This window comes from Onychostoma macrolepis, chromosome 21 (genome assembly GCF_012432095.1).
Source record: "Onychostoma macrolepis isolate SWU-2019 chromosome 21, ASM1243209v1, whole genome shotgun sequence".
NCBI lineage: Eukaryota > Metazoa > Chordata > Actinopteri > Cypriniformes > Cyprinidae > Onychostoma > Onychostoma macrolepis.
Window position 1 is genome coordinate 1870731 of NC_081175.1, and position 23288 is coordinate 1894018.

Below are 23288 nucleotides of genomic sequence, written 5' to 3' on the forward strand. Positions count from 1 at the left end.
AGATCTTAAATAAACAATGTCAAGATATATAGTCCATTATAAATGTAAAAGTAGATTTAATACGGTGTTCATTGTGTGTTATAAATAATCATAATCTTAAAAGTTAAAACCACAAATGCGTAAGCATTATTATATGTTTTATCACCTTTTAAGTAATCATAACAATTATAAGGTTTTTATAATGCATTATGCATTCATTATAATGCCTTAAGAATACCCTTATAATGTATTATAAATATGGGCTTCATAGAAAGTGTTACCAAGTGATGAGAAAACACATAACATAGCTGAGGCACTGAGGCCTTTAGCCCCATTAATGTTGTTATTTTGGATACAAATTACTGCCAACATGAAAACAATCAAAAGTATTTGTATTCTGCCAGATACAGAATTCAATACAGGGTAATGGACTTACAAGGCTAAAGGCTAATAGTTATTCATTAATTACAGTAAAAGGTTTACACTGCAGGTATTTGGTTTAAAGAAACAACAGAAATCAAGCAATATATCAAAAAAATTTATATGCTGAATAAAGTTTTATGGATTAAGTTGTTGGCTGTATTAAAAAGATCACCAACTTATTTAACATTATTGCAAAACTGTTAAACGGTGGTTAGGATAATGTGTGTTCATATGCTGAAAAGATTTTCATGGATCAAGCTGTCAAATAGGCTACATTATGTATAAATGCAAGATAACATCCTCTGATCTCTCAAATAAAATCACTAAGTGCTTCCTGAGCAGCAGTCAAACGGCCCAGACGAGACTGCAAGTGTTTGCGTCTTTTGCTGACATCAGAGTCCTCAAACAGGAGCTCGCTCACGTTTGCCCCTTCCAGTATACTCAGCATGTCAGTACACAGGAGCTGAGCAGTCTCCTTTAGCATGTAGAAGGTGATCAGCATGGGCAGTTGGTCAGCCATCCTCTGCACCACAATCTGAAAGAAAATGAAGAGCAACTAAGTTACTTGTCTCTGAACAAGGCTTCAAATTCATTACTGAAGACTAGATGTACCTCATAATACGCCTGCAGCATTTCACTGTACTTGCTTTTTATATCAAAGACAGGTAATTGCACTTCTGAAAATTTCTCGCTGCTAATCTCATTCAAGAACTTGAAGTAGATTGGATCTTGAGTGTAGATCATGCTTTCCATTTCAAACTGATCCATGATCCGCTGCTCTGTTTTGTCTTGCTGGTTTGACTGAATATTGTCGATTTTGTTCTATGATGTAAAGTGAAGTACAGAGGTCAACTGACAGAATTTTTGTACAATTGTTGAAGTTCCCGTTTCAAATGTTGCGTCAAGGGATGCTATGGGGAAACTCGTGTTTACGCTGAATTCTGAAGCCTGATTTGTTCACGCTTGTGTAGCGGCTCGAACAAATGATGCTTCAGCCCGCCAAAAGGGGTGGGGCCAACTGCTATATAAATTAGCTCTGAGCACCATTTCATCAGAATTTTCTCCTTCAGCGCGAAGATCATCTCCTCACTGGACTCTAAAGAGAAGAAGCAGCAAGAAGCTTGAAGCCTACTCACCATTTCCCCTGCGGCCATCCGGTGACCATAAAGACCAGTGCCCCTCATCTGTAGCCAGCAGCTTGAATTCCTTCAGTGGATCTGAGCAGGAAGCTGTTGCTGATGACTCTTATGTCACTGCCAGCTTCAGATGCAGAGCAGTGGGTGTATGCCGGCAAGGACCCCGGCATCCTTCTACCCAAGGATTCAGCGCGGGCCAGTGTGGACAGCAAGCTGATTTGTATCCTCTTGAAATCCATGGAGGATCTTGGCTTGGACTGGTCAGATCCTGAAGAGTCCAGCCTAGAGCAATGCCTACACATCAACTGCCTAGAGATGTTGCCGGTTTTTCAAGCCCTGAAAACCTTCCTACCAGCCTTAAGAGGGCACCACGTCCTGGTCCGTTCAGACAACATGATGGTGGTAACGTATATAAATCAACAAGGCAGTGTGAGGTCACACTCCATTTACAGGATGGCCAAACACCTCCTCCTATGGGCACAGTGCAATCTACTCTCACTGAAGGTAGTTCACATGCCGGGCAGACTGAACCAAGGAGCGGACAAGCTGGAGGAATTCATTCCCTGAGTTGATCCAGCTGCTATCGGCAGGCCTTTGGCCAATTCCACTGAGGAAGGACCTCCTCTCTCAAGTTAGAGGCATGATCTGGTGTCCCCGGCCCAAGCTGTGGAGCCTTCCACCAGCAGGAACCAGGTGCTAGTTCAGAGCCAGTGCTATTGCCGGTTCTTAGATTGTTCGACTGGCGAACCCTTTAAGAGCCGGTTGCTTTTCACAGGCCAATACAGATCCAGGTCTTACATCACTGAATACATTTCATGTTTCGTTTCACTAGCACAGCCGCGGCAGTGCCAAACACAACACGCAGACCGGTCTTGTTGGTCACGGTAACCCCACCCCAGCCCCTGATACAAGCGGTTCTTCCTTCTTGCTAGTTTTGGTGCTACTTACAAACCGCTTTTACTGGTTCGGAGCTGGTGCTTCGGTTGTCGAAAGACAAAGAACCGGTTTGAATCTAGGCTCTGGCTCCGAACCAGCACTGGAACTGCCTTGGTGGAAAAGGGGTAAATGAGGTTAACTAACACCATTTTGGAGGCTAGAGCCCCGTCTACAAGATGCCTCTATGCCCTTAAATGGTCAGTCTTTTCTAACTGGTGTGCAACATGGAGCAGGGACCTGTCCTCTTTTGACATGTCATCCATGTTAACCCTTCTGCAAGTGCCGCCTGACAAGGGTCACTTTCCTTTCACACTCAAAGTTTATGTGGCAGTCTTTGCGACGAATCACGCTCTCTTGGCTGGCCAGTCAGTCAGCAAAAAATTTACTTTTTGTTAAGTTCCTGAGGGGAGCTCGGAGATTGAATCCACCTCGTCCTCATACTGTGTCAACATGGGACTTATCCACAGTCCTTAGGGCCCTATGAGGCCCTCCCCCTTCTAGCAGTATCAGTCGGCCGACTTATGGCTCCTGTCGCTTAAGACCACCCTTCTTGTAGTACTGGCATCGGTCAAGAGAGTGGGCAATCTACAGGCACTGTCAGTTAGTACTTCATGCCTTGAGTTTGGTTCTAACAACTGTAGAGTCATCCTCAAACCAAGATACAGCTTTGTGCCTAAGGTGCTCTCCACTTCGTTCAGAGCATAAGTCATCTCTCTTCTGGCTCTTCCTAACTCAGAGGATGAGCAGGGTTCCGAATTTACTCTGCCCGGTTCAGGCTCCTAGAGTGTACGTAGAACACTCTATCCACTTCCAGCATTCAGAGCAGCCTTTGTTTGCTTTGGAGGCCACTCTAAAGGCCTGCCAGTCATGAAGCATACCTCACTGGATGGTTGATGCTATAGCCCTGGCTTATGCCTCAGTGGGCTCACAGTGTCCTATTTGAGTGAGAGCCCATTCCACCAGATGAATGGCCTCCTCCTGGGCTTGGTCCAGTGAAATTTCAATCAGTGATATCTGTGATATCTGATATCTGGCTGGTCTTCGCAGTCTACCTACACCAGGTTTTATAACTTGGATGTTCCTACCCTCCAGGCACAGATTTTGTCAGCTTAATTTAATCCCCTCTGTAAAGGGAGAAGGTCTTGTTATGTGGGCCCCAGCCTAGCGGCTTCGTTCTGCCTTTGCTTATAGCATGGCACTATTGGATGCATTCCTCATAGCGTCCCTTGACGCAATGGGAGAGACTGTTCTAAAAGGAACACTCCGGTTACTAATGTAACCTTGGTTCCCTGAGATAAAGGAAGGAGCGTTGCGTACGCTGCCTTGAATGAATGAATGATGCATTTATATAGTGCTTTTATGTGTATTGCTGTACACCCAAAGCACTTTACAATCATGTGGGGGGTCTCTCCTCAACCACCACCAGTGTGCAGCATCCACCTGGATGATGCAACGGCAGCCACAGTACAACGGCGCCAGTGCGCTCACCACACACCAGCTACAGGTGGAGAGGAGAGAGAGCCTTGCTAGGCTGCATGCAAGTTGATGACTGTTGATATCAGTCAAAAGATTCTGATGAAATGACGCTCAGAGCCGACTTATATAGCAGTCGACCCCATCCCTTTCGGTGGGCTGAAGCACCATTTGTTCATACAGCTACACAAACATGAACAAATCAGGCTTCAGTGCCTAGGCTACAGCTTCAGGCTACATGAACAAAATTTTCTCAAAAACTCTGTAGTTGGTGAAGCAGGGCACTTCCTTCCCTCTATAATTCTGGCTAATCTCCTTCGAACTGTCAACTTGTTGGCAGCAAGCGGGATTTTTTTCCATATAGAAATGTATTTCTTATAAAAGCTGAACAGGATTCAAAGGGTGCTGATGTACAATCCAACAGCAATTTGACTGTTTGTATCTGCTTTGACTTGCTTTATTGTCAGAGCAAAACAGAAAGTACTTAGTGACACTGAGTCTATTAGTATATAGTATGTTAACTTCTTGTTTATTAAACAATATAATTTCACAGATGTGCTGCCATAAGGCTGCACGCGAGTCTACGACTGTCACATCAGTCAAAAGATTTTGATGAAATGGAGCTCAGAGCTAACTTGGCCCCACCCCTTTTGGCGGGCTGAGGCGCCATTTGTTCCTGCAGCTACACGAACGTGAACAAATCAGGCTTCAGTATTCAGAGTAAACAGGAGTTTCCCCATATCATTCCTTGACATCCCTCATCTCAGGGAACCGAGATTACGTATTCTACAACCGAATTGAATCCTGAAAAATGCAGCTAGTGACAACTGCATTTTCAGAAATTCTACGCAGTGTGTATGGAACAAAACTGAACAACTAGTTGTGAATGACGTATTTAAATACATACCAAAGCTATCTTTTCTGTATGTGCGGTGCAAAAAATCACATGGTATGTGCTTTGACTCGCTAGTGCTAGAAAAAAAAAAAAAACGACAGCAACAACAAACAAGAGCAAACTCAAAATAAACTCAAATCCAAATGTGCTATCTTGGAAATAAGCCACATACCAAAATATAGCTACCCGCACTTGCCTACTTTATCGCTTTATAAGCCGAGCCCAAAACAATAAGTCCAAAAACACTTAAGTTTTGCTTATGATAAGTGGACATGGCAACCCTTCAAGAGCACGTTCTGCAGAGCTACCTTAAAACATAAACAAAACGTAATATTACTTTAGTCAAAGAAGCAGATATCAAGTGCATGAGTCAGCAAAATGTTGATATGGTTACAACAATGTCAATCATCGCAGTTTTGAGAGTGAGTTATGTTCCGTACACACATGAAACTGTAATTTAGGGGATTCACTTCCATATTTAAATGCAGTTGTCACTCGTTAAACATTACACTGTGCACATGGCCTTTGTCACAAATAAGGAGCAATATTTACCATAGTGGTATTTAGAAGAACAGGGTAGTTTCGGAAACATTGTTGAGACACGTCAGTGAATTGCTTGAGAATTATGTCTTCAAAAGTAAAACAAAAAGACAAACAGCCACAAATAGTTTAGGCTTGATAATTCAGATATGAAACTAGTACAATATTGTATACAGTAATCCTTTGATTTTAGGTTCTAGTTGAACATAAAGATGTGTGACAGTACCTTTAATGGAATTGAGTGATTCGATGGCTGGCTTTTTAAGTTTAGCCACGCGTTCCTGCAAAATCATCTCAAAAACTCTGTAGTTGCTGAAGCCGGGCAGTTCCCTTCCTCTGTAATTCTGGCTAAGCTCCTTCGAACTGTCAACTTGTTGGAGACAAGAGGGATTTTTTTTTTTTCATATAAAAATGAAAATAAAATTATTTTAAAAGCTGAACAAGGTTCAAAGGGTGCTGATGTTCAATCCAACAGCACTTTTTTACCGTTAGTATCTGCTTTGACTTTGTTGTCAGAGCAAAAAGTTACTCAATATTAACTTGTTTATTAAACAATATCATTTCACAATTGTGCTGTTGGTCTGAATATCAGCAAGTATTAAATTTGAAAATGTACTGACAGGATGTCTTTGTGTCATTAAGACCATCATTCCACTTCTTGAATTCAGTCCGAAGCTGGACAAACAAATTTCCCTTAACGATCAGCTCTCCTAATGATAAGGACTTGATTTTATCATTGAATTTTGTTAATATCTGTGAGAAAGAAATAATAATATTTGTTACATGAGCATGTTTTAAATTATATTAGCATTGTACCTCTGAAGAGGTATAAAGGAGGCAATGTTAACTTGGGGGAAAAAAAGATAAAATATGAATTGACAACACAGAGATAATACCATAAGTTTTATGGTTACAGATGACATCTACAGCGGAGGCACCATGTCTAACGTGACAATACTTGGTCTTATAATTTTCAATTGTTTTACATTTTACAAATGTTCTGTGCTAGGGGATGTTATAACACTTTTTTATTTAATCTTAAACCATCAACACAGTATGACTACAGCTGTTTATACCAAAGGTATCCCAAATTTATATGAACAAAATGATTTATTCAAATAAAGATATTTGGGTTACCTTTGCAATGTCTTCAGAATGTTTTGAGACATTTAAACATTGTCCTTACAACATACAGGCCAATTAAATTAAGAAAATTAAACCATTTCTTTTTTCATTAGCATACCAATTTATTGCCTAATTTCCTGATTTTAAATTTTTTTTCATACATTTCAAATTGGTGTGGATTTCATTCTTTTTGAGAAACTTTGTTATTGATTTGACAATTTCACAATACTAAATCATTTAGAGGAAAATGTCATTTTCATATTTTCATCTGATGTTTCTATGGTTAGTAGCATAAACATAACTTATCTAATGGTCACACTTTAATTTGGGGTCCAGTTCTCACTATTAACTAACTATTAACTATGATTTTTGCCTCAATAATCTCCTAAATTACTGCTTGTTAATAGTTAGTAAGGTGGTTGTTAAGTAATATGCATGCTAGTTAGTAGTGAGAATTGGTCCTAAACTAAAGTGTTACCTACCTAATTATGTCACTTCCCCGTGGATTCAGCCCTAATAATAGCTTGAGTTGATCAAATTCTTACTTTAATGAGGAATTGTTTGGCTCCCTTCGGGTCCTGTGGTGGTCCAGCTTCACACTCCTTCAGCTCATTCCTCACATCCCACAACTGCTTTTTTATCTGCTCGTCAAGCTTTGGCAGTGATTTCTGACAGTGATGAAAATAAAATGGATGTAATAAACCCAATAGATGCCCAGTGGATACTGTAAGCAGCATTGGGGGTAATGCCTTACAAGTAACTGTTACTTTAACATAATTCTTTTATGGTTTATGTTGTAGTTTTTATATTTTATATAAGTAACACCAGTTACTTTGTTTGCCCATGTATTGACTGACAGCTCTCCCGTCCCCATATTGAAAGAAATCAGGAGTAAGTGCAGAGCGCTGCGTGCGCTGTGTGAACATGATGTTACTGTAGTTCTAGACTAAATGTCAACATGCATTTACTGAAAAAAAAAAAAATTCAGTATTCCTCAAAATCATCAAAAAAAACTGTCAAATGCAAACTCAGAATATGACACAAACCTGCAATAATGTTAACACCAAAATACTTTATGTATTGAATTCCCTTTTTATTAACCAGTGTCTTTGCTGCTGACCTTCAATAATCCAGTTCAACCGTACTAATAAGCAAAAATGACTTTATAAACATAACATTTTTGTTTCCTTTGTTTGTTTTTTGTTTTGTTTGTTTGTTTGTTTTTGTGATTGAGAAGAACGTGTCAAACTTTTTAAGTGAGTAACACAATATTGTAATGCATTACTTTTAAAAGTATCTTTCCTGAACACTGGTTATAAGAGAAAAATGTGACTGAGCATGAATATAGGATTTAGGCTCAAAACTAGTGAGCCACCTAACTGTTTTGGCTTTTGGACCTTCTTCAGACTGTGGTGGTGTGAGATCTTAGTATCTCAATACATTTGATATTTATGCTGCTAAAAAACAATGTAAATAGGCATTACAAACTTACTTTAATATGATTGACAAGATCCTGAGTGAGTTTGATGGCAAGACATTTAATAGTCGCTTTATTCTCATCCAAGAGGGGTCTGTAGAAAAAAAGAAGAACACTTTGTAAAGAGGCATTGATATGTAGAGAATATAAGTAAATCTGATTTAAAAAATATATATTTTTACATTTTAGATTTTATTATGATATTGTCACGATCTGCTACTGTGGAGGAGACTAAGGAGCATGGAGACAAAGGAAATTCCTCAGGAACATACTTTAATAATCAACACAGGGAAACACACACGCAGCATGGGGTTTGACGTATAACACTGGACGCTAGACATTGGAAAACACAGGGCTTAAATAACCAGGAACTAAACGAGGGAATTACTAAAACAGGTGGAACTGATGGAACTAAATGGGAGCAGGAAAAGCGACACCAAATATGGGCATAAACACAAACGAGGGAAAACTAGGTCATGCACATGGGGAGAAAAACACAAGACACAGCAACATAAACGTGACATTTCGCCCCCCTCCCGAAAGGCGCGTCCCACGCAGTAACAGCTTCACCGGGGAGGGTGAATCAGGCAGTCCAGGGAGCCATGGCGGAGCAGGGAGCTCAGGAGGCCATGGCAGAGCAGGGAGTCCAGAGAGCCCTGACGGAGCCGGTGGATCGACGGGCGACAGTGGAGGTGAGGGAGCTAGGAGCCGAGGCGGAGCCTCTGGGTCAACGGGCTGAGGCGGAGTCCGGGTCTCGGAGGCTGGAGGCGGAGGTGAGGGATTCTCCAGCCACGCTGTCGATGGAGGATGGCAGACCTGCGGAGCTCGCACAATACAAATAGTGGGCTGACAGAGCGAACAAAATGAAATGGAACAAAATGGAGGAGATTCGACTCAGCGTCACACAAAGCAAGAAACTTTTGAACTGTAACGGCCTAATCTTCACGGAAACCTGGTTAAACAGCGGAATACCGGACACCGCTATTGAGCTAGCGGGACGCCACACACTCCGGGCGGATAGAACATTAGATGGCTCCTGTAAGACCAGAGGTGGTGGATTGTGCATTTACATTAACAAAGCTTGGTGCACAAACTCTGCTATTGTTGGGAGTCATTGTTCAGCTAATCTTGAGTTTCTCATGGTTAAATGTAGACCGTTTTATCTACCGCGGGAGTTCACTTCCACCATTATAACTGCAGCCTATATTCCCCCGGATGCTGATGCCAAGCTTGCTATGAAAGAACTTCACGCAGCCATCAGTAAACAACAGACTGATCACCCGGAAGTGGCTTTTATTGTTGCAGGTGACTTTAATCACTCAAACTTAAAGTCAGTGCTACCCAAGTTTCACCAGCATGTTTCCTGTCACACCAGAGGAAACAAAACCTTAGACCATGTTTACACAAACATGGCTGGAGCTTACGTTGCGACACCCCTCCCCACCTGGGACAGTCAGATCACCTTTCTTTGTTCCTCACCCCAAATATGCACCCCTCATCAACCGTGTGAAGCCATCAGTGAAGACCATCAAGGTGTGGCCTGCGGGGCAGATTCCACACTCCAGGAAAGGTTTCTACACACAGACTGGAGTATGTTTGCTTCTCAAGCCACCAGTGGCGCTCACACAGACATTGACTCTTACACCTCCTCTGTATTGGATCATATCAATATCACCATTGACAGTGTTACAACCCAGAAACAGATCACCACATATCCAAATCAGAAGCCTTGGATGAACAAGGAAGTGCGACTCCTGTTGAAGTCACGCAACACTGCCTTCAGATCAGGAGATGCACAAGCCTACAGCACATCCAGAGCAAACTTGAAGAGGGGCATCAAAAAGGCCAAGCACTGCTACAAGCTAAAGATAGAGGGACACTTTTCCAACTCTGACCCTCGACGCATGTGGCAGGGCATTCAGGCCATCAGTGACTACAAACCCACCCACTCCACTCCCGCAGCCACTGATGTCAACTTCCTGAACGAGCTAAATTACTTTTATGCTCGCTTTGAAAGAGACAACAGAGAAACTGCCACCAAGCTCAATCCCTCAGCTGACCACCCACCAATCATACTCTCCTCCACAGATGTCTGCAAGGCACTGAGCCGGATCAGCGCGCACAAGGCTGCTGGACCTGTCAGAGCCGAGGCTCAAACTCGGGTCTCTGGTGTGAAAGTCAGAAACTCAGTCCTTGAGCCACTGGAGGATGGTGAACCCAATAGTAAGACGCACTTAGAAGCAGTTGAGATGCAATAGGTTTAATGAAGCAAAAACAGAGAGATTAGTTCTCAAATAACAAAAAACTGTCCAACGATTGAAGTCTACAAAAAATATTCAAAAAATCCAAAGTTCTTAAAGCAAAAACACTCCAGAGGAGAAAAGCCACAAAAATCCAACACAGAGAGGAAACAATCGAAGGGCAAACACTATAAGAAGCCTCAGACTACATAGCACTTACTCAGGCAGCTGTCTTTGAAGAACTAAACACCAAGCAAAGAAACTGAGAGACAGCATCACTTAAATACACACAGTAAAATGAGACACATGTGAACAGAATGACTCTAATTACAAGTGGAGTAAGCTGAACAAGAGAGAGCAACATGAGGACCTCTAGAGGCCAAAACACAACAAAAACCAGAAATACTGACATGACCCCTCCCCCTAGGAACGACTCCTGACGTTCCTCCCAGGACGATTGGGATTATGAGCGTGAAAGTCCCTTATTAATTTTGGGTCTAAGATGTCCCTAGCAGGAACCCAGGAGCGCTCCTCAGGGCCATAGCCTTCCCAGTCCACAAGATACTGACGTGATCCTCGCACCCGACGGAAATCCAGTATTCGGTGGACCGTGTTGGCAGGCTGGCCTCCAATAATGCGAGGAGGAGGGGGAGGTTTACCTGCCGGAGTGAAAGGAGAAGACAAAACAGGTTTTAGAAGGGAGACATGAAAGGTCGGATTAATCTTTAAAGATCTAGGTAAAAATAAACGATAAGTAACTGGGTTCACTTTCCTTGCCACTCTGAAAGGCCCGATGAAACGCTGGGAGAGCTTACGGGACTCAACTCGTAAGGGCAAGTTCTTTGTGGAGAGCCAAACTCTCTGGCCTGGATGCAGTATGGGAGCAGGTCTGCGCCTACGATTAGCCTGTCGCTGATACTGCTGAGAGACTCTGAGAAGTTTGTGTCGAGCCTTCTTCCATGTCAGGCGACAGCGTCGGATGAACTGCAGCACGGAGGGAACTCCAACTTCAACTTCTTGTTCAGGGAACAGTGGAGGGGCATAACCAAACTGGCATTCAAAGGGAGACATGCCCGTTGCAGAGGAGCATAGAGTGTTATGTGCATACTCTGCCCACATAATGAAGGACGACCAAGAGGTTGGATTGCTAGCAGTCATGCACCTCAGAGTAGTTTCCAGATCCTGATTTAATCTCTCCGTTTGACCATTGGACTCAGGATGGAATCCAGAGGATAGGCTCACCGTCACCCCCAAAAGTTGACAGAACGCCCGCCAGAATTGAGAGGAAAACTGAGGGCCTCGATCAGAGACAATGTCCTGAGGTATGCCCACAGGGGCTACTATCTTTGAGCTAGGGATAATGGGACTGTTAAATGCAGTCTTCCACTCATCCCCTTGTCTAATGCGCACTAGATGATAAGCATTGCGCAAGTCGAGTTTGGTGAAGATGGAAGCTCCCTGCAGTAACTCAAAGGCTGTGGCCATAAGCGGCAAGGGGTAACGGTTCCATATAGTGATCTTGTTGAGGCCTCGATAATCTATGCAGGGGCGAAGGCCCCCATCCTTTTTACCGACAAAGAAAAAGCCAGCGCCAGCAGGAGAAGTGGAGGGGCGAATAATCCCTGCCGCAAGGGCTTCCTCAATGTAGTTGTCCATTGCTGCACGCTCGGGAGAAGACAAAGAGAAGATGCGACCTCTGGGGGGACAGGTACCTGAGAGTAAGTCAATGGTGCAGTCAGATGGACGGTGAGGGGGTAAAGACATAGCTTTCTTTTTACTGAAAACTGCCTTAAGATGGTGGTACTGAGTGGGGACTTGAGACAGGTCTAAGGGTTCTTGGGACTCGAGAGTAGAATCAGAGGAGCTCTGGATAACACAGGTGGCATGACATGTGGGACCCCAACTGAGGATAGCCCCCGTGGACCAGTCAAGATGGGGGTTATGTTGAAGAAGCCAGGGGTGACCGAGAATCATGGGAAACACTGGAGACCGTATCAGATGGAAACACAACTCCTCCTGGTGTTCGTAAATGGAGAGGTGAAGGGGAGAGGTGAGAAGGGTCACTTTCCCGGGTCCCAGAGGTCTTCCATCCAGAGCAGTAATGGTTAGAGGGGTTGCAAGGGAGTCATAAGGGACTCCTAGCAAGTGAAAAATCCATAAAGTTCCCAGCTGCACCTGAATCCACCATGGCCTTGAGATGTTGCTTATGATTACCCCAGGCAAGTGTGATGGAGAGAAACAATCCTGAATTGGAAGGTGGGGCAATGCTAGTAACTCCCGTTACAGTCCTTCCCTGCCTGAACGGGATCGAGCGTTTCCCGAGAGCTCTGGGCAGGCAGAACGGAAATGTCCAGGCAAACCACAGTACAGGCAACACCGCTCTTTCATGCGGCGGTCTCGGGTGGCAAGTTCATCTTTGAGTGCCTCGGAAAGACCGTTCTGGAAGCACACCACAAGAGACTCATTGTTCCAGCCACTCCCTGCTGCAATGGTGCGAAAATGGATGGCATATTCAGCAGCACTGCGACTACCCTGCTGGAGGGACAGCAGTCGTTTAGATGCCTCTCGGCCACTGATGGGGTGATCAAAAACGCGCTTGAATTCCTCTTGAAATGCGGCATAACTTGCACAGAAAGGGGTCTGGGTCTCCCAAACTGCTGAAGCCCAAGACAGGGCCTTACCAGAAAGGAGAGTGATGAGATATGCAATCTTGGCCCTATCAGAGGGGAAGGATGATGGCTGTAGCTCAAACGTTAGGGAACACTGAGTGAGGAATCCACAACAAGCACTGGGATCCCCAGAGAAGCGTTGTGGTGGAGGTAGACGGGGTTCAACTAGGGGAACTGACACTGGAGGACTAGGACGAGGTTCAGAAGCAGCAGCAGCAGAGGCCGTAACTTGGGGAGATGGCAGCCCATCAAAGAGCTGACGGATGGAGGTCATGACATCAGAAAGTAATTGTGAATGTCTCTCCATCAAGGCCTCCTGTTGGACTAACACAGATTCATGACGTTGAACCGAAGACTCATGTTGAGCAATGGTAGTGAAGAGATCCTGAGTGCTGGGCGTCTCTGGGTCCATAGTTTGGCTTGGTGTTTCTGTCAGAGCCGAGGCTCGAACTCGGGTCTCTGGTGTGAAAGTCAGAAACTCAGTCCTTGAGCCACTGGAGGATGGTGAACCCAATAGTAAGACGCACTTAGAAGCAGTTGAGATGCAATAGGTTTAATGAAGCAAAAACAGAGAGATTAGTTCTCAAATAACAAAAAACTGTCCAACGATTGAAGTCTACAAAAAATATTCAAAAAATCCAAAGTTCTTAAAGCAAAAACACTCCAGAGGAGAAAAGCCACAAAAATCCAACACAGAGAGGAAACAATCGAAGGGCAAACACTATAAGAAGCCTCAGACTACATAGCACTTACTCAGGCAGCTGTCTTAGAAGAACTAAACACCAAGCAAAGAAACTGAGAGACAGCATCACTTAAATACACACAGTAAAATGAGACACATGTGAACAGAATGATTCTAATTACAAGTGGAGTAAGCTGAACAAGAGAGAGCAACATGAGGACCTCTAGAGGCCAAAACACAACAAAAGCCAGAAATACTGACAGGACCAGACAACATCCCTGGTCGTGTTCTCAGGGCATGTGCGGAGCAGCTCGCTGGGGTTTTTACAGACATTTTCAACCTGTCTCTTGCCCAAGCAGCCGTACCAACATGCTTTAAATGCACTTCCATTGTGCCAGTGCCAAAACACTCTAGTCCGAGGTGCCCTAATGACTACCGCCCTGTAGCACTCACACCCATCGTCATGAAGTGCTTTGAGCGGCTGGTCCTGGAACACCTAAAAGACTCTCTACCATCCACATTGGACTCACACCAGTTTGCCTACCGTAGCAATAGGAGCACAGAGGACGCAGTTTCCATGGCACTGCACTCTGTGCTCACTCACCTGGACAATAAGAACACTTATGCACGTATGCTGTTTGTTGACTTCAGCTCAGCATTCAACACTGTCATCCCAACCAAGTTAATAGCCAAACTTGGAGACCTGGGCATCAATACCTCAATGTGTAACTGGATTTTGGACTTCCTGACCAACAGACCCCAGAATGTTCGATCAGGATTCACCTGCTCCACATCCATCACACTTAACACTGGTGTACCACAGGGCTGTGTGCTAAGCCCGTTTCTCTACTCCCTCTTCACCTCCGACTGCAAGCCTGTGTATGGATCTAATTCCATCGTCAAGTTTGCAGACGACACCACGGTGATTGGCCTCATCAGTAACAACGATGAGACTGCCTATAGGGAGGAGATCCAGCACCTGGCCACATGGTGCACTGAAAATAACCTGCTCCTCAACACCACCAAAACGAAGGAGCTCATCGTGGACTTCAGGAAGGAGTCAAGAGGCACACGACACCATCCATATCAATGGAATGGCTGTTGAGCGTGTCTCCAGTTTCAAGTTCCTGGGGATCCACATCTCGGCGGACATGTTGTGGAAAACCAACACCTCCAGCCTGGTCAAGAAGGCTCACCAGCGCCTCTTCTTTCTGAGGACACTGAGGAAGAATCAGCTCTCCTCTGCTATCCTGGTGAACTTCTATCGCTGCGCAATAGAAAGCATCCTGACCAACTGTGTCACAGTATGGTATGGGAGCTGCTCTGTTGCGGAGCGCAAGGCACTGCAGCGGGTGGTGAAAACTGCCCAGCGCATCACAGGGACTCCACTACCTGCCATCGAACACATCCAGAGGAAACGCTGTCTGCATTGAGCTCTCAGCATCCTTAAGGACTCCTCTCACCCAGCCCACAGACTGTTTTCTCTCCTGCCCTCCGGTAGGCGTTTCAGGTGCCTCCGGACCAGGACCAGCAGACTAAAGAACAGTTTCTTCCCCAGAGCTGTCTCTTTACTGAACTCTACCCCCCGTTGATCCACTTCCTCATATATTATTAACTCTTCTCTCCTACCTCACATCGGCCTTATTTGCACTACTGAATGTACATTTTTATTACAGTAACAACTGTTTACTTTTGTATCTTGCACTACCATACCTAAATTGGACTATGCTCATTTGCACTGCCGACTGTTGTTTACATTATCAATGCTTACATTAACATTTTGCACCGTATGTCTAATTGTAATATGCAATTACTTCCACTGCACTTTTACACCTTGTTTATAGTAATAGTCATCTGTATATATATTATATTGATAGTACATATCACCTGTAAATTCTGTTTATAGTAATAGCCATCTGTATATTTATTCACTATACATATTCACCTGTAAATTCTGTTTATATTAATAACCATCTTTCTATATATATTTATACATATATTCAGTACATATCCTTGTCCTGCACTTATTCAACCATTGTATATACTGCACTTGCTGCTATTGCACTTCTGGTTAGACCTAAACTGCATTTCGTTGCCCTGTACCTGTACTTGTGTAATGACAATAAAGTTGAATCTAATCTAATCAGAGAGCAGAGGGGCTACCAGACGACAGCGGAGGATGAGGAAGGAGCGGGTGGGAGAGCGGGCATTTGTGAGCCTCGGGGCTCTCAGGGCTGACATTGGCGAAGCCCTCTTTGGTCTAGACTCAGGATCTGTGGCCCTCCCAGGGCCAGACATGGGAACAACAACAGTCTCTGGGCTGAACGTGGGAATAGGAGCCCTCTCTGGGCTTAACTAAGGAACAAGAGCCCTCTCTGTGCTAAACTTAGGAACTGGAGCCTTCACTGGGCTAAACTCAGGAACTGGAGCCCTTTCTGGGCTTGATTCGGGAACGGGAGCCCTCACACGACCCTGGTCAGGGGCTAGAGCCATCTCTCGACTATGGTCAGGGGCTAGAGCTGACACTGGAGCGGACTCAGGGAAGCAGCCGGCAATCTTGACTTGGGAGCGGACTCAGGGAAGCGGCCAGCGAGCTTGACTTGGGAGCGGCCGGCAGGCTGGTTCTGGATCGGGACCGGACACTCTCCAGAAACCGGAAGATACCTTCCCTCCTACTCAGTCCAGTGGTGTCTGGGAGGTCCACAAGGCGATGGTAATTGGCCCCAATCCAGAACAAAGAATTGAGCATGGTGTCATTCAACACCGTCATCATGGCGAGCCCGCAGAATTCCCGGGCGTACTCCACGAATGCGAGATCCCTGCGGGCTAAGACTGAGATATAACGTATAACACTTTTGTGTATAACACTGGACGCTAGACATTGGAAAACACAGGGCTTAAATAACCAGGAACTAAATGAGGGAATTACTAAAACACAGGTGGAACTGATGGAACTAAATGGGAGCAGGAACAGGAACACCAAATATGGGCATAAACACAAACGAGGGAAACCTAGGTCATGGAAGGCACATGGGGAGAAAAACATAAGACACAGGAACATAAACGTGACAGATATAGTTGGATATATGCAGCATTTAATTTCAGCCCACAGCCCTCAGTCAAGTTTGATTTTTGGCCCTTCATAGCGACGTTACACATCAACAATTGTACTAAAAATGGAAACTAAGGGAAGCTAAGGAGAAAAGAGCATGAGAATACAAAAAATGAAAATATAAGCTGAAAACAGAAATATAACCAAGGAAAACATGACTTTTTTTTTTTTTTGTTCAAGTCAGATATTTTTGCATTAATGTTTCTGTTTTGTACAATATGACTTTAAATGTGATTAAAGTTTTAATTCATGCTTATTATTTTTAAAATGCATTTTTACGCATTTTATTGCATGCCTGTGCACATGTGTTTATAGACCAAACATGTGATACGCATGCGCATGACGTCATCATTTTCACAAATTTGTTTTCGTAGTTTACACAGCAACAATAATGGTATCATTTGGTATCATTAATGATTTGCCAAAAGCACAAAAAGGTTTTTGTTGAAAACGGTGTGTAAACACCACCTAAGGTAAATAGCAAAGATGGTGACGTACATAACACTGGATAGTCTTCATGACATGAAGTCCAATACATGCAAAAGTTCATTATTATTAGTCATCAGCTTTTATACAATATGTAGATCGCATTGTGTGAGAAAAACTTTCAGATTATACACAACCTTATTCTGTCTCTTCTTTGTAAATGACCAAAATCACACATGAAAGCACACAACGAAACAAGACGCGTGTGTCTGCAGGGCACAGTTGCTTTCTCAGAATGTATGGAGTGACAGACAACTAGTTGTCAAGTCTGGTTCTGTTAATTTAGCAGGGCTTCAAAAATGTGTTTGTGTGAAAGTAGTCACTGCTGGTCACTGATTACATGTAATCTGGATTACGTAATCAGATTACAAAAAATAAATACTTGTTATTAGATTGTATTACATTTTAAATTACTCGTAATCACAGTTACCTTTTTTATTGATTACATATTATTCTCATAATAGCAATAAATTATTTGTAATTTGATTCTCACTAATTCTTCTTTTTCATTGTTTAAATTTTCCTTTCTAAAATAGCCCACCGCTTATAGGCTATACATTAAGAAAGACTTCCAGTTTTGTGGACATTCACACAAAGAACAGTCACTAGTCAGGTGGATGTAATTACACAGACCATAGGTTTCTTTTTTTGGAAACGCACCCCTGGTCAGAGGCTGTAAATATTTTATTTATAGGGCCAATGTTTCAACTAAGTTTAATTGTGCAATACGCAAATATTTAGTAGTGCATACTGCATAAGCTGAAATGTCAACAAGTGAAATTATATTTTCTTTAGATCGTAACCTGAAAAAGTCATGATTTTGGAAGAAATCTCTCTCAATTTGTGTCGCCTCCACCAGAGGAACTTTCTCATCGATCTGTTGTTGTCCTCTACACTTCACCATGACGTAACCTTTGCGGAGAGGAATCACTTTGTTCTGGACAACGGCCAGAATATTCTTCTCGGTTCCCCTGTCTATGAGGTCTGGCTTGGTCAAAATGGCTGTGTGAATGAAAAACAGTTATTGTCTCAAATGTGCATTTGCTGACAAAGTGCTGAAAGATATTAGATGTTGCGCTGATGATCATCTTCATTACCAAGAGTTCTTATGCCCTCAGGATCTACTTCTTGTGCCATTTTCAATGCTTCAGTTGTTGCAATGTCTATGTTGCAAGGGACCACTACCATGTTTATAGTCTCTTGCTTCTCAATAAATTTCATGATCAGACGTTTGATCTATAAGACATGAAGTTTTAAAACTGGATATATATGTTACTGAATCTGCAGTGCAAAATCAGATTATAATGCCTACCTGGTTTCCAATATCTTGTGGTTGTCCTTGCACTGGGACTCGAGCGATTCCAGGTAGATCGATCAGTGTGAGGTCACACACATCTGCTGACCTCACCTCTAAAGTGATGAGGTCATCACAAATTTTCACCCCTTTTCCAGCTAACTCATTCTGGGCTGTAAAAAACACACTGCATGATTCACCATGTGTTTCTCAACATGATCGCATTAGTCAAGTTTATATACTCTTGTATTTGCACTGCGCTCATACATCAGAGCTTGCCGATAAGGACTGCTCGATGGCCTGGGGCTTGAGATGACAGATCTGTCAACAACTTATAATTGAATTTTTTGTTGCAGGGCAGATATGAAAAACTTTGTCCATTAAAGTGGTGTGAATAAAACAGATTTGTCTTAGAGCCTCATGCAAATGAGTCAGGAAGTAATTTTATACTCAACATGAATATTCAAATTTATACTGAAGTCCTTTAAGGCTATTTTTATTACAGCTGGTAGATAACAGTTCTCAATCGCACCATTATTTTTTATGGCTGAAGGATTCAGGTACAGGGTGGTACAGACATGTTTTGTTTGTTTGTTTATTTAGACCAAGAAAAAGGGACAAGCCCAATCAATTCTAGCAATTTCTACTGAGGAGGGTCCTGCAGCAATAACCTGTGCAATGGGCCCAGATTAAAAGTCAAAAATCCCAAAAATAAATCTTAAAAAAAGAATTCAGATGCTGCTGAGAGCGAGAGAGAGTTTAGATAAATAAGTATGTGCCGCGCAATTTCCTCTCAATAACAAAATAAACACACAACAAACATAACAGCGGTAAGAAAACAGCAGTTAAGAAAGCATCTGATCACAGAGATATGGATATGTTTCTACCAGCTCATTACAGATGAGGTAATTAAAATGACACTGTTTTGATAGTTTGAATATAAAATATATTTGAGACTGCAGACTATATAAATCCAGGTATGTCAGACTACAGTTGAATAAATCTGTTTCTTTGCATGACACACTGACATTAGAGTAACATTGTATAAGAAAGGCTGTCTCGAGAATGCGAGCAAATTTTTTTTTTTTTTTTTTTGATTTTCCAGGCAAAAATCTCCCAAGTCCTTCAAATGAAATCCGGTCTATTGGCTTTCATCGACAACTCACTGTTTTTTTTTTTTACGTTTCATTACAAGCATTTCACACACTGGCAATGAGAAAGCCATCGATGCATGAAAATCTTTACATTTAGCCCCTTTAACAATATTTACATTTACATTTATTCATTTAGCAGATGCTTTTATCCAAAGCAACTTCCAAAAGAGGAATATAGCAAGCCCTTAATTAACTGACATTTAAAAGTTTTATGCATTAAAATATCTTTTATGATTTTTAAATATCACATATTTTTTTATCACTTTCATATCTGTATTTGTGACAGCTCTGTAAGCAACAAACAGTCTGGGCATGGATCATGTTCTGTAACCAGTCAGAATGAACTGTTTTTTCCAGTTTATCCAGCAAACAGTGGGGCTTCTGTGTGCAATTGAAGGGATGAGATGCGGTCAAATTGTGATATATATACATACACTAATATAACAGATCATTGCTTATGCAATAAAAACAATGATTCTTTATGGTAAACGGGTCAAAGCTGTTATTATATTGTGAAACGTATTTACCGATTGTCAATTTGCAAGTTATGTATCAATAACACTGAAAAGACAAAAGATTTTAAGAGTTTTACTAACCTTCTTCAACATGTTTTTCAACTAATGAAGGATCCCCAAATTCAATTATCTTCTCCTCATAAGACAAACGTGGCCTTTTGCTCGCTGAACTTGCCAGTTGGCTAGAAACTTGAAAAGGTGTTGTCACATGGTTTAAATTTAGTTGTAGGTTGTTCTAAAAATGTACAACCAGTTTTGAAAACAAAAGGAGATTTCAAGTTTTTCCACTAACCTGCTTCAGCAGTTTTTGCTGAATTCATCAAATCAATTTTCTTCTTATGGTAAGACAGAACAGCTTTCCAGCTGACTCCACCTGTTACGTTCCTCAGCCTCAGCTCTAGTGGACATCTAGTGACAATTCCTATCAACAACAGATGATGACAAAATATTATCTTAATATTAGCACTCTATCACACACACACACGCATATATGAATATCCAATTCACCGCTTCCTCTTGGTAATGCAATTCCAGACAGTGCTTCCAACACAGAGCTTTTCCCAGAACTCTGGTCTCCGATCACTACGATAGTCGGCAATGCCAAGTCCTTATGGATGCCAACTGAGCGCAGAGTGTCAATCAGGTCAATGTATGGACGAATGCTCTCCTCTAAATGATGGTGAACCTCTCCCTTCATTCCCTGACTAAATTAAAAAAAAAAAAAAATGGGTAGCACTTTATTTTAAGGTGTCCTTGTCACACGTTACATGTACTTACTATTATAATAACAATAAATTATGCATAATTACATGCAAGTAAATCAAAGCCAAACCCTAACCATAGTAAGGACATGTAGCTAATTAATATTAGTCAGTTCTTAAATATATAGTTACACTGTTACAAGCACACTGTAACAACAAAATAAAGTGTAACCAAAAAAAATGTACGTTTCATTTGTAATGTTGTGTCAATGTATGTCCTTTTATACAGACATTCTATCGCTTTTTTATTTTAAACCATTTTAAATAAAACTTTTTTATTTTTTACAATTTTTATCATTTTTACATTTTATTTCTCTCTGTCTCTTTATTATGCAAGTTAAAAGCATTTTGAATTAGTATCGTGGACTAAATGTACTATTTACATAAAGTTGCCTTGTATTTAAATGTACATTGCTTTATTATTATCTGGAGCACATAACAAGTAATCTAGGTCTGTAATTCACATAAAAATATTTATCTCCAATTGATTCATTCAAAATTAGATTAGTAATAAGCAAAATAAAATGTATACTAGCCTTTCTTTTAAAGAATTGTCAGTGTCTTCAACATTATCTTGAGCACTGCTTCGAGCCGAAGAAGAAGAAGATGATGATGAGAAAAAATAACGCATGCTTAAATTGGCCATTTTCTGAGGGGAAAAAAACTGAAGAGAAAAAAATGAAAAGACAAAAATAAATTAGACAAATGTCCTTCTTTTTAGATGCCTCCTATAAACGTTATACTTTACTCAAACACAGTGTTTGTGTCGATGCTGAAGAGAAATCACAAACAATCTGTTCGTCAGACTCAATTTATAGTGGATCACACCCATAAGATTGAATTCGAAAGTAAAGAACAGACTGAGCACGTCAGACATTTTCATAATTCTTTAAAGAGTTTGACAACTTCCTGAAATGACCTATTTACATAGGAATGAACATACATTTGTGTGTATGTGGGTGTGCCTATACCTTCAGGACAGAACAGCAAAAATGTTTGCATGAAAAGTGTTTTCTTTAGCAGATGTAAGGCTCATGGGAAACTAGTCACATACAGGAGCGTCGCTAGGGATTCTGGGCCCCTTGTACAGGCCATTGCTTTGGGCACCCCTGAAATCATATTTGTGTGCACCATATATTTTAAAACTAATTTAAATATCCTACAAGGCAATTTTTACTGCAGGCAGTAGCTAACTGTATTGAATCATAACATAGCATCATTATTCAACAGTGTATGATCAGTCATCTGTGCCATTCCACATTACTGTTGTTTTTGAGTCACAATCCTGTAAATCCGACGTACCTCACACAATTTCATCATACCTCACTGTATTTGCATCATTTTATGGGTTAAGTGGGTTAGCGACCTCACAAAATATGCTACTGTGGTGGCGGCACATCCTGGTATTTCTTGCTTGACAAGATGTTAATAATAATAATAATAATAATACATTTTACTTATAACGCACTTTATATTCACACAGAATCCCAAAGTGCTACAGATTTAAAACAAGAAGAAATATTACAAAATATATACAATAATTCAATCAAAGGCTTTGCTAAAAAGGTAGGTTTTGAGACCACGTTTAAAAACGAGATGTTACGAGATGTTTGTCTGGGGCTTTTTACTAAACTTCTCTGTGTTTCTGCATCCTAGACAGACGGGTTTCACCTGAACAGTGTTTTTGAGAAATTATAATAAGAGGTTGTCAGACTGGATTTATAGTTTATCATACAGAACTATTATTTCATCCACCCATCTGTCTATCCAGATATTATAAATGTACATACACTACCGGACAAAATTTTTAAATAATTAGGTATTTTTTTATGTTTTTGATGAGAAGCCTCTTAAGAAATCATAATTATTCCAAAGTTTTGACCTATATTTTTGGACCAAGGTGCAAAAATGTCACCTTTAGTGGTATAACATCTTGGCAGTGCCCTCAAAGGGACACCTTTGTACCTCCTTTACCCCTAAAGGGTTAGAATAGTAATATGTACCCTTAACTTCATAATGTGGTATTATTATGAAACCTTTAGGGATAAAGGAGTAAAGGTACTGCATCAGTGACAAGATGTTTTTTTATAATCAGTGCTGGGTAGATTACTTACAAATTGTAGTCTGTTACTGATTCCAAATTACATGAGAAAAATTATAGTTAGTCACCTATAATATAATCAGACTACTTTCTGATTACTTTTGACCTACCTCCTTTATCACATTGATTTAAATAAGACAATCTTGTATCATATTCTTGTATCCAAAGAGAAAGAAAATATGTTCTATTTGTTGCGATTAACAACATGAAGTGCATTAAAGGTTACATCAAGTTTTCCCAAACTGGGCTATGTGAGTTTAATGAACAGCTAATAATTAAAGCATAAAAAA

The 23288-nt window shown here is 41.6% G+C and overlaps 1 protein-coding gene across 1 annotated transcript; it reads right to left on the minus strand.

Moving 5' to 3' along the window:
• Positions 1-406: 406 nt before the first annotated feature.
• Positions 407-20833, minus strand: LOC131528585 (interferon-induced GTP-binding protein Mx2-like). Its single transcript, XM_058757845.1, has 13 exons — positions 20644-20833; positions 20485-20557; positions 20218-20291; positions 18486-18640; positions 18271-18409; positions 17977-18175; positions 8000-8078; positions 7053-7175; positions 6003-6135; positions 5609-5752; positions 5395-5471; positions 1015-1224; positions 407-937 (listed from the first exon to the last, which is right to left on the minus strand). Exons 1-13 carry the CDS (start codon positions 20831-20833, stop codon positions 713-715), a joined length of 1821 nt encoding a protein of 606 aa, XP_058613828.1. The 3' UTR covers positions 407-712.
• Positions 20834-23288: the final 2455 nt, after the last annotated feature.

Excerpts from the sequence above, each read along its gene's own strand:
- LOC131528585 (XM_058757845.1), bottom strand. The coding sequence starts at position 20,833 with ATGAAGGGAGAGGTTCACCATCATTTAGAGGAGAGCATTCGTCCATAC. Across the intron at positions 18,641-20,217 it reads TGAAAAACATGTTGAAGAAG|CCCAGAATGAGTTAGCTGGA; the intron begins GTTAGTAAAACT and ends TGTTTTTTACAG. Across the intron at positions 5,753-6,002 it reads TAATGACACAAAGACATCCT|TTGACAGTTCGAAGGAGCTT; the intron begins GTCAGTACATTT and ends GTCTCCAACAAG.